The following is an 18,640-nucleotide window of genomic DNA, read 5'->3' as shown; positions in this document are numbered from 1 at the left end:
TTTTGTTCATTTTTCCAAAAAACTAGCCGAGGAAAAACAAACTTTACCCCAAAGCATCCGACTCAAAAAATGACCCAGTAGAAAAAAACGAAGCTCATCTCTAGAAATAGGAAAGCAGGAATAAAACTTCCTTGCCTCAAAACAGATGATAGATGAAACTCCTCTGCATCAGATCACTGTCAGGTCTATCCTCTGAAGGAGAGATAGCGCACTGCAGATCTTCCCTACCCAAAATCCAGCCTTGAACATAGCGACGCCCAGTCCACTGCAACAAGGGGGATGGGCTCTCACTGGGAATTTTCAAAAATTGGATTAAAAGAGTCAAAGAAAGCAAAAGTTCTGGTCAAGAGGGAAAATTCCTTACTCCTTTCCCATAAACAAGGAAAATTTAAGGGGCAGGAGACAGAAGCTCCTGTCCCCTTGAAAAGCTAAACTAAAAGTGCATGAGGATAGATGGGGCTTTGGGGTGATAAACAGCTAGGAAACACTATCTACAGCTCCCACAAGGGGTAGCAAAACAAAACATCTCTTTACTGGTTTCTACCCAGATCCTTCCCATTCAAATGGAATATGCCTTTTAGTGAGGGAAACCATTGGGTCTTTAGGTATATATTCAACATTCTAGAAGAATGACTTAGTGCTGTCTGGACTGAGGAATGTAGGATGCTTGTTAAAATGGGAAGGACCAAACTATTTCCCCTTTGAAGTCACTTTTAATCTGAATATTCTTAGCTCATCCCATTTAAACTTCTTAAAGGGCTTTGTCAGCTGTAAAACAAGTAGAGGGCCACATTTTGAGACTTATAAAACCATCAGAGTTCATAAGACCTCCTAGGTTTCCCAAACTATGATAAAGTTTCATGAGTAGAAGATCAAAATTTGTTGTGGTGCCTCATAATCATGAGAACTGGGTCAGGGCAAATCAGAATTTCTTTTCTCCAGCACAGGCTGGATGAACTATAATCTCAGGAATTTATAACTGTGAGCATCATTTCTATTACCAGCCGCTATTTATCATTTCTAAAGTGCCACTAAACATATGTAGCGCTGCACAGATACACATAACAGAGAGGGAAGGAAGGCAAGGGGCATTCCAAGGAATGATTCTGCCTTTAATCCCCCACTCCACCGGTCCCAGCCCCTCCCTGCCCTAGAAATCAAAATTGTCCAATGGGCATTTGTGTTTTCCTTCCTCCAGCCCCATGATCCCTTTGCCCCCTTTCCAATCAGGCCTCTTGCTCCAGTAGTGTGTACTTCCGTGTCAGCACTGAATGTAACAGGGCTGTGTGGTCACTCCGATGATGTCAGATCATGCAGACCACATGACCACTGTCCATACTCTGCCCCACCACCACCTGCCTCAGTGCCATCCCTCAGCCCACCAGCAATCCCTCCCAGCCCTTCCTCCTGCCAGGTGCATGGACACCAGGTTACCTACCATGTACGCACACTCAGTGCAACACCATCCCTATATCTGTATTATAGATAATGTATGTTAATGATTTATTATTAAAAATAAAAATAAACATAATGGGCTTGATTTTCAAAAGCATTTAAATGCTTTAAACTGGGTTTTACCTGAGTAAATGCATATTACGTGTGTAAGTCAGCTTTTGAAAATTGTTACAATATATCATGGAATTGCAATAGGTTTTATGCGCATTACGGGGCAGATTTTAAAAAACTATGCCCGCGCGTACTTTTGTTCACGCGACTGGCACAAACAAAATTACGCCGTATTTTAATAGATATGCGCGTAGCTGCGCGTATCTTTTAAAATGTGGGGTCGGCGCACGCAAGGCTACGCAAAATCGGCAGCCTGCGCACGCTCAGCAGCGCAGCCTGCCTCCGTTCCCTCCGAGGTCGCTCCGAAATTGGAGCGGCCTCGGAGAGAACTTTCCTTCCACCTCCCCCAGCCCTTTCTAAACCCCCCCTACCTTTGTTCGAAAAGTTGTGCATGCCAGGCCAGCTGCCGGCGCGCTATATTCCAGTCCGGGGGCTGGTCCGGAGGCCGCGGCGACGCCCCCGGGTCGGAACCACGCCCACGGCTCCGCTCCCAGAACGCCCCCGATGACGCGCCAGCCGCGACACGCCCTCCCCCCCGACATGCCTCCCCAGGAAAGCCCTGGGACTTACGCGCATCCCGGGGCTTTGCGCGCACCGGCAGCCTATGCAACATAGGCTCAGCGCGCACAGGAGGGCTGGCAGGTTTTCAGGGGGTACGCGCGAATCTTACACGCGTACCCCTTTGAAAATCTGCCCCTACATGCTTTTAAAGCGGGTAAATGGCTTTTGAAAATTGCTAGGATAATATGTTACATTTATATGAGAAACTCATTTGAAAATTTGCTTGAATGTTTTGAATGATATAGAAGTGTCCAACCAGTAGTGAAGAAAAATTGAAACCTAACGGGTAGATTTTCTAAGGTGCGTGCACGCGTCCATGTGCGCGAGCTACCGGGCGCGCACACATGGATGTGCCGATTTTATAACATCCGTGTGCCGGTGCGCGCATGTTATAAAATCATTGGGCTGCGTGCCAGATTTTGTAATTTGTGCATGCAGCGCACGCAAGGGGGAGGAGGATTTAGGGATCTTCACTCGGTGGTACATCCCGGTCTTCCCCAGTTCCCTCCCAGTCCGCTCCAATTAAAGAACGGACTGGGAGGGAAACTTCCCTACCCCCTACCCCCTACCCTAACCTTCCTTTCCCTTCCCCTCTCCTCCCTACCCCCTAAATATACCCTACTTTACTTTTTTTTTTTTTTTTTTTTTGAAGTTGCTGCTCCTCCGGAGCAGTAGTAACTTGCGCATGCCTCACCGGCATAGCGGCAAATGACCACTGTACTGGCCACCTGTAGCCCCGCCCCTTCCCACCCACCAGACTGCCCTTTTATCTGGGTCATACATGTCATAAGGTAATAAAACGAATATTTTATTAGAGCAAACATGAATACATGAATAGATATACTCTAAATGAGATTGTCTGGTCATTAAAAATGCAGTTCCTGATAAAATTGTTTTATTACATGTTAATCTTGAACTCAAATTTATTACTGATTACTATAGTCAAATATATGTGTGTATGTGTATATATATATAATATTTTTAAGATTTACATGGCAACATATTATATACTGGCAGAAAAGGACCTTAATACCTGTTTGGACTGTGCATTTTCATAGAAACAAGATGGTAGATCTATCTAGTCTGCACATCTGCCCAACTAATTTAACTTTACTATTCTGATCAATCCCGCAGATTCTCTGTGTTTATTTCATACTTTATTGAATTCAGATACTGTTTTGTCCCCTCTATCTCTTCTATGCATCCACTGCCTTCTGTGTAAACAGTTTCCTAAGATTTCTCCTGAGAGTACCCCCTTTCACCATCCTCATAATCCCTTATTCTAGAGCCTCTGTTCCATTAAAAGAGGCTCACCTTCTGTGCATGGAAACCTTGGTGGTATTTAAATGTCTTTATCATATCTCCCCTGGCTCGCCTTTCCTCTAGGGCAGAGGTTCCCAAACCAGTCCTGGACGACCCCCAGCCAGTCAGGTTTTCAGAATATCCACAATGAATATGCATGAAATAAAATTTCCATGCTATAGAGACAATACATGCAAATCTATATCATGCATATTCATTGTGGATATCCTGAAAACCTGTGGGTCTTCCAGGACACGTTTAGGAACATTTGCTCTAGGTTATGCATGTAAAGATCTTTACATCTGTCCCCATATTCTTTAGAATGAAGATCACTGACCATTGTAGTAGCCATCTTCTTGATCAGCTCCAACCCTTTTTTATCCTCCATATCTGTACACAGTATTACAAATGAGTTCTCACCAGGGACCTTTATATGGGCAATATCACCTCCCTTTTTCTGCTGACTATTCCCCTCCCTGTACAGCCAAGTAATTTTCTGGCTTTTGCCATCACATTCTCCACCTGTTTGGCTGGCTACTTTAAGATCATCAGCTATGATCACTCCTGATCCCACTCTTCTTTCATGCTTAGAAGAATTTCATCCCCAGTACTGTCTCTCTAGAATGTTACAGTCTAAATGCACAACTTTATTTATTTATTTATTTAAAAATGTTTGTGTACCGCTTTTACAAACTATGTTTAATCAAAACGGTTTACATAAGAACATAAGAAAATGCCATACTGGGTCAGACCAAGGGTCCATCAAGCCCAGCATCCTGTTTCCAACAGTGGCCAATCCAGGCCATAAGAACCTGGCAAGTACCCAAAAACTATTCTATGTTACCATTGCTAATGGCAGTGGCTATTCTCTAAGTGAACTTAATAGCAGGTAATGGACTTCTCCTCCAAGAACTTATCTAATCCTTTTTTAAACACAGCTATACTAACTGCACTAACCACATTCTCTGGCAACAAATTCCAGAGTTTAATTGTGCGTTGAGTAAAAAAGAACTTTCTCCAATTAGTTTTAAATGTGCCCCATGCTAACTTCATGGAGTGCCCCCTAGTCTTTCTACTATCCGAAAGAGTAAATAACAGATTCACATCTACCCGTTCTAGACCTCTCATGATTTTAAACACCTCTATCATATCCCCCCTCAGTCGTCTCTTCTCCAAGCTGAAAAGTCCTAACCTCTTTAGTCTTTCCTCATAGGGGAGTTGTTCCATTCCCCTTATCATTTTGGTAGCCCTTCTCTGTACCTTCTCCATCGCAATTATATCTTTTTTGAGATGCGGCGACCAGAATTGTACACAGTATTCAAGGTGGAAATAAGATTTTACATTCTTATTTCTATTTCTAGAAAATTAAAAAATTAATTGCAATAAAACCAAAAATACAAAATAATTATAAAATACAAAAAATGTGTTATCGAAAAAAAAGTTACTAAATATAACATAAATAAAATATCATAAGATGCCATGTAAATGCATGTGGGAATTGAATTATTAAGTGAACTTGAGAACTGGAATTGATTATTTGGTAGTTATGGATTTAAAAGCAATTTGAAATAGGTAAGTTTTTAAGGATTTTTTGATTTGAGTCGAGTTATAATTCTTAGCTGCCAGGCCCTACACCATTCCTTGAGTTTTGCTAGATCCCTTCCCATGTTTTGCACACTTTCCTGGCTGTCTACCCTGTTGCAGATTTTGGTATCTTCGGCAAAAAGACAAACCGTTCCTTACAGTCCTTCCATAATGCCATTCACAAAAATGCTGACAAGAACTGGTCCAAGGACCAATTCCTGAGGCACCTCACTACTAACATTCCTCTCCTTGAAGTGAAATCCATTTATCACCTCCCACTCAACCAGTTTCTATCCCAGTCAGACCCTCAAGGGCACTCAGTTTATGTATGTTGCCTATGAGGAACTGTGTCAAAGGCCTTACTGAAACCCAAGTACATTATATTAAGGGCTGCCCCTTTATTTAATCTGTGGTCACCCATGCAAAGAAATTGAACAAATTTGTCTGACAAGATCTACCTCTGGTAAAACCATGCTGTGTCAGATCTTGCAGTCCATTGAATTCCAGAAAATGTGGTATCCTCTGTTTTAACAGTGATTCCATTAATTTTGTTGCCACAGAGGTCAGATTAATCAGCCTGTAGTTCTCAGCCTCCTCCTTACTTCCACTTTTTATGAATAGGAACCACATCCATCCGTCTCCAGTCCTCCGGAACTACTGACTCTAAAGAAGCATTGAAAAGGTAAACCCGCAAAGCTGCCAGAACTTCTCCAAATCACCCTTTTTATACTCGGATGTATCTTATCTCGCCCCATCACTTTATCTTGTTTGGGGGTAGTTTTCAAAAGGATTTACACACTTAAAACTGGGTTTTACACATCTAAATGCACTTTCAGTGTGTAAATGAACTTTTAAAATTGCTTCAATATTGTGTTATTTACATGTGTAACTCCCTTGAAAATTACCTCCTTTAAGTTTAGTCCGTTCCCCATGAACACACTTTTCTGAAAATTGATTGAGGTTTACCTTACTTCTAATCTTGTGTTCATTTTATGTGTTCCAGCTCCTAGCCCTTCCCTAGTGAACACTGAGCAGAAATATTTGTTAAGCAATTCTAATTTTTCTTCATATTCCTTCCCTTCACCTCAGTGCCTCACAGTGCCACTTTTGCACATCCTTCTTTCTCGAGCATAATGGAAAATGACTGTAGAAGATTCTATGTGTACTCCAGAATGTAAAATTCTTATTTCTGTATATACTGGCAATTTGATTACTTCAAATTTCAGAAGTACTGACTGATGAAGGATGCTATTTCTATTCCCTGGAAAGATCATGTACCTAAAATCACACCTGGTATGCACATAATAGTTCTGGAGATATTTGCTCACAAGATCAAAAGCAATACATATGTTTTGCTTTTACCCCCATTTTTTCTCTATTTATAATTCCCCCCCCCATGAAGAATGCCTGGGCAATACAAATCCCCTCGATTGGGAAGCTTCGTCCATGAGTAAACCCTTCAGCGCTATTCTTGTGCAGTCTAACAGCAGCAGCTACATTCCCTACCAAATCCTGAGCTTAAACTCATCACCTCTATGATATAACTGATCTCCACTGACCACGGTGGATGGGATATTTGAATCCAAGTCTCCTGCACCAGATTGCTGCAGCCAAATCATAGGGTCAGCACTGTATAACTTTCTTAGCGAAAAAGGTGACAATTTGTGGCACAATTAAAATGATGTCTGAAGTACCTAAAATGATTCATGACCTATGAATATTAATCTTCATTTCCTAGCGTGTAGCCAGATGGACTCAGAACAAGTGGGTATAGTGTGCTCGTGCTAGCAGTTGGAGACGGATCTGACGTCAGCACGGGTACATATACCCCCACAGGAAGTGAGATAATTCAGTAATTTCCGTCTCCAAAGCAGTTTGGAGAGCCTGCACGCTCGTTGAACGTGTTTTCCAAATACTACTTTCTACTTTTTACTTTTCTATATTCTTCTTACTAAACATCTACAGGAACATTGAGCCCCGCAATCCTGCGGTGATACCCTCGGGTCCCTCCCCCAGTTGAGTTTCCCGAGGTGATTTCCGCGATCCCTCGGAGGTCTAGGCCTCGGTCCGGTGGCCGAATCGCGGCAGGGATCTAGTCCCCGAGCGAGAAGGGCTTGGGCCGGGCTGAGGGGCGCCTCGGTCCCGGCATGGACCTAGAGGCAGCGGGTGCATTTCCTCAAGCGCGGCGGTGAAGGTATTTCCCCTCTCCCCCCGCAGCCGGAGACCGCCCGGGTTCCAGCCAGGAAGCGCCGAGGATCAGGTAAGGCGTACATCTCTTACTTTTGGTCTCCGAGGTACGAGGATCGGCGGCGTTGCCTATATGCGGCACGCCGCGGAGGTCGCCATTTTGTCGGCCTTGTTCAGGTATAGTGCTGAATGCATATTATTGAGCGCATATTGTATTGAGCGTATATTGCTGCCGCTTATTATTGAGCGCGTATTGTATTGAGCGTATATTGCTGCCGCATATTATTGAGCGCATATTGTATTAGGTGCATATTCTTCAGCGCGCAATGGAACACTCGAACGCCCCGGCTTCTCCTGTGGCGGCGGCTCCTGATTCCGGCGTGAAAGCTCTTGGCCTCTGCTCAGCATGCCAGCTTAGGGCCAATCACAGCGAAGAGCCAGACTCCCTTTGTGCCCAAAGTGAGGAGGCCGTGGGAGCCTCGGGCCAGGACCAGTCTCAACCGAGGTTTGTCGACAGTTCCCCAGAGGTCACCCCGGATCTAGCGGGCAGTCTCGAACAACCTGGAGTCCTGGGGGACCTGGTACCCCGACGACTAGAGACCGCCTCCATTTCCTGGGTGGATCTCTTTAAGGGGATCCATGCCTTTATACAGATGCAATCAGCTTCCCGTCCAGGCCCTGCTGCTGCTCCAGCTGATCCTGCCCCTGGACCTTCACGCCCTTATCGTGGGCACCCACTTCCGGGCAGTCCGGTTCAGGCGGACCCTGATGTCTCGGAGGACGAGTCTGAACCCCCCGAGGTGGGGGAACTTCCCTCGGGGATTGAGCCATATCGAACCATGAGGCGGTTCTTTCCCAAGGAAGATCTCTCCGACCTGGTATCTCAGTGCCTGGCGGAGTTGGCTATTACAGGCCCTAGCACTATGGTGCCATCTACACAGAACCCTCTGCTGGAAGGTCTTCGTCCTACAGCCCGCCATTTTCCCTTCTTGCAAGCAGCACAGCAGCTGATAGATTTGGAATGGGCTGCACCAGCGGCCTCATTCAAAGGGGGTCGGGCCCTGATGGGCATGTACCCCCTGGACCCAGCAATCAAGGAGATGCTGGCATGCCCTCAGGTGGATGCCTTGTTTAGCGCTGTGGTCAAGCGCACTACCATTCCAGTTGAGGGGGGGGCGGCCCTCAAGGAGCCTCATGACCGGCGACTGGACGCCATCCTGAAACAGACCTTTGAGGTGGCAGCTCTATCTTTGCAGATCGCAACCTGCTGCACAGTGGTGACACGTTCCTGTTTGTCACAGGTCAGGAACAATGCTCCGGCAGCGGACATGGAGTCCGCTCTCTCGTTCCTCACGGATGCCGCATCCGATCTAGTCCGTACAACAGCCAAGGAGGTCTCATCCTCTGTAGCTGCCAGGAGGCAGCTCTGGATACGGAATTGGTCAGCCGATGCTCCGTCAAAGACACGCCTCACCAGAATGCCCTTTAGGGGTTCTCTTCTGTTCGGCAGCAACCTTGATAAACTGGCCAGCACATGGGGCGCCTCTCCAGTACCTCGACTGCCGGAAGATAGGCTCAAAAGGAACCAGCGCGCCTTTCCGAGGCCCTCCAGAGGTAGAAGCTCCCAACACTTCATTCCCTATAGGAGTTGCTACCAGGAACCAGTCCTTTCGGACCAAGCAGCATAAGAGGGGAGCCGGCTCGGGTTCAGGGCCCGGCCGTGCCTCCCAATGAGAATGAGCCGATCCATCCGGGGGACGGAGCCATAGGGGGCAGGTTAACCCTCTTCTACCCCAGATGGGTCGAGATTACGTCGGATCAGTGGGTCCTCGCCATCATCTGAGAGGGGTATTATCTGGACTTCCATCACCTCCCTCCGGACAGGTTTGTGGAATCTCCATGTCCAATCCACAAGATGGCAGCATTGGAAGCTACCCTGGCGAGGCTCCTGTCCTTGAAAGCCATAATCCCAGTACCTGCATGGGAAATGGATTCTGGACATTATTCCATTTATTTCATGGTACCCAAGAAAGAGGGCACTTTCCAGCCCATACTGGACCTCAAGTCAGTCAACCGATACTTAAGGGTCCCGAGGTTTCACATGGAAACTCTGCGCTCAGTCAAGACCGCAGTGCAGCCAGGAGAGTTCCTCACGGCCTTAGACTTGTCAGAAGCCTACCTGCATATCCCGATCCATCAGGATCATCAGCGCTACCTACGCTTCAAGGTTCTGGGACGCCGCTTCCAATTCCGGGCTTTGCCCTTCGGGCTAGCCACGGCACCGTGGACCTTCACCAAGGTGATCGTAGTGGTAGCAGCGGCGCACAGACAGGAAGGAATCCTAGTCCATCCCTACCTAGACGATTGGCTGATCAGGGCGAAATCACAAGAGGAGAGCCATCGGGCAACCAACAGAGTGATTGCCCTTCTGGAAAGCCTGGGATGGGTAGTCAACCTAAACAAGAGTTGCCTACAGCCTTCCCAATCTCTGAAATACCTGGGAGTCCAGTTCGACACCCAGGCAGACAAAGTCAGTCTCACCGCCAAGAGAAGGTTAAAACTTCAGACGCGTCTTCGGTCCTTGATAGGAGCCAGCCGGCCCATAGCTTGGGATTATCTGCAGGTTCTCGGCCTCATGGCATCCACCCTGGAAGTGGTACCCTGGGCGAGGGCCCATATGAGACCTCTGCAACACTCCCTGCTCTCTCGCTGGAGCCCTCGCTTCCAGAATTACTCCGTGCATCTACCTCTACCAGCCAGAGTGCGGACCCAGTTACGGTGGTGGTTGCAGTCCAACCACACAAGCAGGGGGTCGAAGATATCCTCCCCCACGTGGACTCTGCTCACCACAGATGCCAGCCTGAGCGGATGGGGAGCACACTGCGAAGAACTCACCGCACAAGGACGGTGGAATAGAGAAGAGTCAGGGTGAAACATCAACTGTCTAGAGGCACGGGCAGTCCGGTTAGCCTGCCTACAATTTGCTCACAGACTGCGGAACCGGGCAGTCAGAGTGATGTCTGACAACGCCACCATGGTGGCATACATCAACCGTCAGGGCGGAACCAGAAGCCAACAGGTGTCCCTAGAGATAGCCCCTCTGATGGCTTGGGCAGAGGCGAATCTTCAGGACATCTCCGCCGTCCACATTGCCGGGAGGGACAACACCACGGCAGACTTCCTCAGCAAAGAAAGCCTAAATCCGGGGGAATGGCAGCTGTCGCCCACAGCCTTCTAGATGATTGTGGATCACTGGGGGATCCCGGACATGGACTTACTAGCGGACAGGTCCAATGCTCAATTACCCAGATACTTCAGCCGCAAGCGAGATCCATTCTCTCACGGGATCGATGCCCTGGTTCAGCCATGGCCTCCAGGGACCCTGCTATACGCCTTTCCCCTGCTGGGCACCCTCATCCACAAGATTCAGAAGCACAGGGGCCTAGTTCTTCTAGTGGCATCAGATTGGCCAAGAAGACCCTGGTACGCAGACATGAGAAGACTACTGGCAGGGGAGCCCCTTCCCCTGCCTCCTCTCAGGGACCTGCTACGTCAGGGTCCCATCCTCCATGAGCATCCGGCTCAATTCTCTCTTACGGTCTGGCCATTGAGAGGGCTAGGCTGAAGAAAAGAGGTTACTCGGAGCCGGTGATAGATACACTCCTCCGAGCTCGCAAGTTCTCCACATCCCTCAGCTACGTAAGGATCTGGAGAGTATTTGAAGCCTGGTGCGACACTCACGGCACCAATCCACATGCGACCACAATCCCTATGGTTTTGGATTTCCTGCAGGATGGGCTTCAGAAGGGTCTCTCCCTCAGCTCCATCAAGGTCCAGGTGGCTGCGCTGTCTTGCTACGGTCCCCGGAGGGATGGCAAGACTATTGCCACACACCCAGATGTTTCCCGATTCCTGAAAGGAGTCAAGCACATTCGTCCGTCACTGAAGTGGCCAGTGCCCCTGTGGAACCTCAACATAGTTTTGGATTTCCTCGCGGGATCCACCTTCAGACCCCTTCAGGGCCTTTCTCTCCGTTCTCTCACTTTGAAGATGGTGTTCCTGCTGGCAGTGTGTTCAGCACGCCGCATTTCAGAACTACAAGCGCTGTCCTGCCATGATCCCTTTCTTCGAATCACTCCAGAGGCTATCCATCTTCGCACGGTTCCATCCTTCTTGCCTAAGGTAGTCTCACAATTTCACCTCAACCAAACCATATCCTTGCCAACCACGGCGGGTTTGAAGAAATCAGAAGAAGGACGTTTGTTACGCCATCTCGACATCAGCAGATTGCTGCCCAGATATCTGGAAATGGCAGAAACAGTACGAAAGACGGACCATCTGTTCGTCCTTCACAGCGGCAAGAAACAAGGAGAAGCGGCCTCTCGGCCCACCATCGCCCGCTGGATTAAAGAAGTTATCAGAGTGGCCAATGTAGAGGCCGGGAAGTCACCACCTCTGCAAGTCAAGGCTCATTCTACCAGAGCCCAAGCAGCATCTTGGGGAGAATCTAGGATGCTGTCACCCACAGAAATATGTAAAGCAACGACATGGGCCTCCCTCCATACCTTCTCCAGGTTTTATCGTCTGGATGTCCAGGCCAGGGAGGACACAGCATTTGCGAGGGCGGTCCTACACGGTCCTCAGGCAGCCTCCCACCCAGTCCGGGAGTAAAGCTTTTGTACATCCCACTTGTTCTGAGTCCATCTGGCTACACGCTAGGAAATGTTGAGATTACTTACCTGATAATCTCGTTTTCCTTAGTGTAGACAGATGGACTCAGCATCCCGCCCAGCTGCCGGTATACAGGGGTTTCACCGATTCAAGGTAAGCCTTATCGCTTCTTACATGAGTGCATCTACTCTACCAGGTGCCGACGCCTTCCGGTTGGGAATGCTGGCGGTCCCCAGCTACTATCAATCGGTCAGGGGAATCCTGTTTTCACTATTTCATTGATCGTCAGTACACATATATCCATAACAGCTTTTGCAAGGAAGATTACTGAATTATCTCACTTCCTGTGGGGGTATATGTACCCGTGCTGACGTCAGATCCGTCTCCAACTGCTAGCACGAGCACACTATACCCACTTGTTCTGAGTCCATCTGTCTACACTAAGGAAAACGAGATTATCAGGTAAGTAATCTCAACATTAATCTACAAGTGTTCAAATCTACAATTATGATGTCAAATTGAATGATCTTTTCACCTACAATAAACTAAAAAAACCATTTCTTTTTATCCAGATTTCCTTCAGCATAACATTTCAGTTTAATGCTTCTCACCTCATGGAGAATGTTACCATTCACATATATACAACAAGGTTAGTGACTGAAAATGATTCTAAATATAGTGGGGTCAATACTGAGCTGCTTGGTGGCCGCCAAAGTTAACTTTGATATAGCTGGATATATTCAATGGTGCACCCGCACCTCTTAATATCCTGATCAAGTTAGTCAGATAAGTTTATAGAGATAACTTTAGTACTTTCTCAGGCCGTCCTAAAGTTATCAGGCTAAGGGACATAAGACAAGGGCTTGAGGAGTAAAAAACTTTACAGGAGAAATACAAAAGTATAGATTTAGGGAAAAGCCAGTTAGAAAAATTGGGTTTTGGGTCTTTATCAGAAGACTGCTAGAAAGAAAGAATTCTGAATGTAAGGGGTAACTTATTATGGACATTATTATTATTGTTGTTGAAATCATTCTCTTTTCTCTGATATTTCCTGTTGTTGCATGTTTTGAAATCTGTATCTATTTAGTCTAGCTAGAGATTTCTGACTCCTAGCTAGTGTATTGAAATAACTAGTGTTAAAGTTTTAAGAAAAAAAAAGTATTAGCCTGTGGGATGTGGTGACTCACATAGATCTGCAGGCATTGATTAAGAAGTAATTTAAATAGAAGAGAGAGAATTGTCAGGTACCTCTCTAGAGACACAATTACCTGTGCTTGTGACCAGAGAAGTTTAATTTTTAATTCGCTAGCCATATTACAGACTGATTTCTTGCTGAAATTGTTCTCTTTTCTCCTATATTTCCTGCTGTTGCATGTTTTGATATCTCTATTTATTTAATCTAGCTAGTGTTTTCAGGCTCCTGGCTAGTGTGTATTGAAATATCTTTGTAATTTATAGAATAAAGGGCTGCTATCTGCAGGAACTGTTTGTTCTTCCCATTCTGTCCCACACCCACCTACCCCTGGATTCTTTCTTCCTGAATAGTTGTTCTAAGTGAATAATGATGACTAAAATAAGACTAAAGTACCAATCTAACAACTTGTATAATAGTCACTATTAGCAGAATGGCTTTTATTCAGTGTAACATTTATGGTGCTTATGTCCCAAGGCCTGCCATTTAGATAAGGTTTGTTTTCAGCTGTCTGCTATGAAAAAGCAAGTGATGCATTTGAAAGAGGAATTGTTCAGATTTCAAAAAACCTACCTATCTTGATTAGTCAGAATATGTTCCTCAGCTTCCTCAGAAGATTCAGAATGCCAAGAATAAATGGTTTACTGTGAGATCTGGTAGAACAAGACATGTAACTATAAGACACCCAGTCTCCCCAACTGGACAGCATCCTGAATACTTACCCTCACTCCCACAAATAATTCAGATATCTAAGATTTAGAATCCCAGGAATAATCTGGATCACATTTGGCTCTGGCAGAATAAGCCTTGTGAAGAAGAGAAACCCACTCAATTTCAACTGTTACCCTTACATAGTGATTTTTATACTTGGGAAAATTAGTGGCAGCAACAGAACATGAAGTGATATCTGAAAGGGAAGTAGTTTCCCAATGTACCCAGAAACCCTCCAACAGTCAGCAGAGGCCCGATATCTAAACCAAATGTACTGCATATTCAGATCATGTTCCCCTGAAGAAGAAAGTGTCTATATCTTCTGAAACTTTGCAATGTCGGGCATTACAACTATAATACGGTGGAACAAATCTTACAGCATCCCTTCTAAAAAAGTATTTTGCAAGCATCTTTACAAATGAGTGCTTTTTAAGTTATGACCAAAGGGAAGAGTAAATTGCCCACATGAGGTTTTTAATTGTGCATTTTAAAATTTAAAATGACTGATGATTAAAACTCATGCACTATAAAAGGGCAGCTCTTTCAGCCCTAACAATATTTATCATACAGTGCAATATGATGGTCATTTCTTTCTAATTTCTAAATAATTCAATTCTGTCACACATCTGTGTTCGTATCTGGTGAGATTTAGTTGTTTTTGTTGATTTTGAGAATTCTTACACTTTATGGGTTCTTTAGTTGTTTAGTATTGCTACATTTGTCTATGGTAGGAAAGAGGATGCTAAGTGAAAAATTCAGATCATTCATTATCAGGCATTTAAACTAGGAAGTGGGGGTGGCAGGAGGTGGTGAAAATAGAATGTCACCCCCAAGCAGTACAGGAAGTGGGAAGACAAAGTAACAAAATCAATCAGTTCAGAAAACGCAACTAGGAAGAAAAGCCAGAAAGCTATGACCACAAATACTCACAGTTTGAGCAATAAAATCCCAGACCTGCAGGCCCTAATGGTAGGGGCAGAATTGGACACTGTTGCTGTTACAGAGACATGGTTCACTGAGTCTCATGATTGGGATGCGGCCATCCCGGGCTAGTTAAGATAGGACAGAGAGGATAGAAAAGGAGGAGGAGTAGCTCTTTATGTCAAAAACAATATCCAAGCAACTGAATTGCAAGGGATGTGGGGTAAAAAAAAGCATTATGTATGGACTATCCTAAAAAGAGAAGATGGTGCTTCCATTTCTACAGGGGTGATTGACAGGCCTCCAACCCAAACAGATGAACTGGACAGAGACCTGATCAAGGACATCCAAAAGTTGGGAAAGAAGTGTTGCTCAATGGAGATTTTAATCTTATGAACATGGATTGGAACATTCCTTCTGCGGAATCTTCAAAACGTAGAGAGATAGTGTTATGTTTATATATGGATGTGAACCCTGGGCTGAGGTGAGAGATGTCTCTGCCCACAGGGAGGAGACCTGTGGGCCTCACCATCGGTAGGCAGAGTCTCAGTAGCGCAGGACACAGCTGTCAACAGAGCCTTTTTTGTAAAAGGAAGGAAAAGCAGAACCCGCAGAGCGGGAGGTGAAGCAAACACTGTTCTGAGCAGTAGGGTATACCCAGGTGATACCGCCGATGATGTAGATCTGGTAGTGGCCCGCGGAGCAGGGTACACCAGGAAGCTCCTTCAGGAATACCTCAGAAGTGCAGATCCGGTAGTGGCCCGCAGCCGAGGAGTCTGTACAGATGATGGTGTCTGTACAGATGGTGTCTGTACAGATGATGGTGATTGAGGTGCTGGAAGCCCGAAGGAAGCTGTAGGTGAAGCAGTAGGATCTTGTAACTCAGGATGTGCTGAGACAGCTTCCCTGAAGTGGATCAGTAGTGGCCCGTGACACGGGATACACCGCAGGGAACTCCAGGAAGCAGTAGAGTTGTAGTCCAAAGTAAAGTACTCACAAATGGAAGTCCCAGGAAAGGCTCCAAAGCAGTGGGTCAGGTAGAATCCAAGGCAGGAAGGCCCTCCGAGGAGCGGATAGCCAGGAACGCAGAAAGGCCCCAGAGGAGCAGGTACCCAGAGCGTCAAGACCCGAGAAGGGACTGGAACAAGAAGTCCAAGAGTAGAGCAGATTCAGCAACAAGGAAACTCCTTGCTAACTCATAGTAGCAGAGGGCCAGTCGGCTTAAATACAGAGGTGGGCTGATGTCATCCTGCGGGGATTCCCCCGAATTTCCCACCATGACGTGTACAAAGGAGGCCCTTCTGCGCGCGTGCACACCCTAAGAGATTCCGGATCCAAGATAGTGGTCAGCAGTGCTCACGCTGCCCCGGGGATGCCGGGGATGTCGGCCTTGGCTGGCAGATGCCGCCACTCGTCCAAGGATTGATGGTGCAGGGAAAAAAAGAGGTGAGCATGAGAGGTTGCAGCTGTCTGCGACCGACGAGCATAACAGATAGTGGATGCCCTTCAAGGTGCTCTGCTCAAACAAATAGTAATGAAACCCACGAGGGAAGGTATGATCTTCGATCTAATGCTCACTAATGGGAATAATGTCTGTTGTTCAGGTAGGGGCTCACTTGAGCAGTAGTGATCATCAGACAATATGGTTCGATATCACAAATAGGATACAGAGAAGTCATACAAAGACCCAAGTTTTAAATTTCACAAAATAGACTTTGTCAAAATGGGGATTTACCTAAAGGAAGAACTGGAAGACTGGGAGAAAACGGGTGAGGTGGTACAACAGTGTACCAAATTAAAAGGAGAAATTACAAAGACATCAAATCTATATTTATTTATTTATTTATTTTTGGTTTTTATATACCGATCTTCCTGCATTAAATACAAATCAAACCGGTTTACAAGGAACAGAAAATTGCCTGAACGGCGATACATAGAACTCAGAACATACATAGTAAATAGGGCAAATACAGTTAAAATTTAAATTTAACTGAACAGAGAAAAAATATTTAAAAAATATTTACAATGCATAGTCATAAATGTCCTAAAGCATTCAGAGAGAAAAATGTGCTTAGTTAAAATGCAGAGTCTGGAAATGCAAGGTTGAATAACCATGTTTTTAATTTTTTCTTAAAGGATATTGGGCAAGGATCTTGTCTAAGGTCCGGTGGGAGATTGTTCCATTGAGTGGGTCCTGAGGTAGAGAAGGCTCTGATCTTTAGTGATGTTTTTGCTTGAGGGACGAAGAGAGTGCCTTGATAAGCTCTTCTCATTGGTCTAGTGGGATTATTAGGGCGAACTTGGTGAGTTAAATCGATAAATATATATTAGAAAAGTAAACAAGAAGAGGAAAAATAAACTGATCTGGTTCTCTAAGGAGCTGGCTGAAAAATTTAAGGCAAAAAGAACAGCATTCAAAAAGTATAAAGGATCTCAAAAAAAGGAACACAAGAAAGAACATTTGTTAAAAATGAGGGAGATGAAGAAAGAAATCAGGAAAGCTAAATGTCAAGTGAAAGAAAGAACTGCCAAAGAGATAAAGAGAGGAGACAAAACATTTTTCTGATATATCAGAGAAAGAAGGGAGGCCCAAAGTGATAAATTGAAAGGTGACGAGGACACTATGTGGAGAGAGATGAAGAAATGGCGGAAATATTAAACAAAAACTTCATTTTGGTGTTCACTAAAAAAGACCCAGGAGAAGGACTGTTTCTGGTTCACAAGACCATAGATGGAGATGGGGTAGATGAAACTCCATTTACAGATGAGAATGTATGGGAAGAGCTAGGAAAACTGAAAGTGGACAAGGCTAAGGGGCCAGATGAGGTTCATCCCAGGATACTGAGGAAGCTTAGAGATGTGCTGGCAGGTCCACTGCATGACCTATTCAATAGATCCCTGGAAACAGGAGTGGTGCTGAGTGATTGGAGGAGAGCGATGGTGGTCCTATTTCACAAGCGTGGTAACAGAGAGGAGACTGGAACTACAGGCCAGTTAGCCTCACTTCGGTGGTGGGAAAATTAATGGAGACTCTGCTGAAGGAAAGGATAGTGAACTATCTGCAGTCAGGAGGATTGCTGGACACAAGGCAGCATGGATTCACCAGGGGAAGGTCCTGACAGACATATCTGATTGATTTTTTTGATTGGGTGACTAAAGAATTGGATCAAGGAAGAGTGTTCGATGAGATCTTGGATTTCTGCAAAGCTTTTGATATGGTTCCACATAGGAGGCTTGAGAATAAAATGAGAAGCTTGGAAGTGAGTGCCAAGGTGGTGGCATGGATTACAAACTGGTTGGATAGAAGACAGCTTATAATGGTAAATGGAACCTACTCTGAAGAGAGAACAGTGTTAAGGGGAGTGCAACAAGGATCAGTGTTGGGACCTATTCTATTCAATATCTTTTTGAACAACATTGTGGAAAGGATAGAAGGTAAAGTTTGTCTATTTGCGGATGATACTAAGATCTGAAATAGAGTGGACATGCTGGAAAGAGTAGAGAGAATGAGACATGATTTAAGGAAGCTTGAACAGTGGTCAAAGATATGGAAGCTAGGATTCAATGCCAAGAAGTGCAGAATCATGCATCTGGGCTGCTGTAATCCAAAAGATCTGACTGTGATGAGGGGTGAAGGGCTGCTGTGCACGGAACAAGAGAGGGTCCTTAGGGTGATAGTGTCCAGCAATCTGAAGACAGCAAAGCAATGTGATGAGGCAATAGCTAAAGCCAGAAGAATACTGGGCTGCAAAGAGAAAGGAATAACCAGTAAGAAAAAGGAGGTGAGGCCTCAACTGGAATACTGGAATACTGTGTTCAGTTCTGGTTACCATATCTCAAAAGGGACAGAGACAGGATGGAGGCAGTTCAGAGAAAGGTGACCAAAATGGTGGAATGTCTCCATCAAATGACTTATGAGGAGAGGTTGAAGGACCTAAATATGTA

At 45.5% G+C, this 18,640-nt stretch overlaps 1 protein-coding gene across 3 annotated transcripts in view; it reads left to right on the top strand.

The window, feature by feature from the left end:
* ITGA1 (integrin subunit alpha 1) overlaps positions 1 to 18,640 on the top strand; it is a 462,364-nt gene that overhangs the window by 406,529 nt on the left and 37,195 nt on the right. For all 3 annotated transcript variants that reach the window (XM_029577630.1, XM_029577622.1, XM_029577640.1), the window contains one exon: positions 12,444 to 12,520. In XM_029577630.1, coding sequence (XP_029433490.1) covers positions 12,444 to 12,520 — 77 coding nt within the window. The remainder of the gene's footprint in view (positions 1 to 12,443; positions 12,521 to 18,640) is intronic.

The sequence above is a fragment of the Rhinatrema bivittatum genome, chromosome 1, assembly GCF_901001135.1.
Source record: "Rhinatrema bivittatum chromosome 1, aRhiBiv1.1, whole genome shotgun sequence".
Classification (NCBI taxonomy): Eukaryota; Metazoa; Chordata; class Amphibia; order Gymnophiona; family Rhinatrematidae; genus Rhinatrema; species Rhinatrema bivittatum.
Note: the sequence above shows the minus strand (reverse complement) of the source record. Positions and strands in the feature narration are given on the sequence as shown.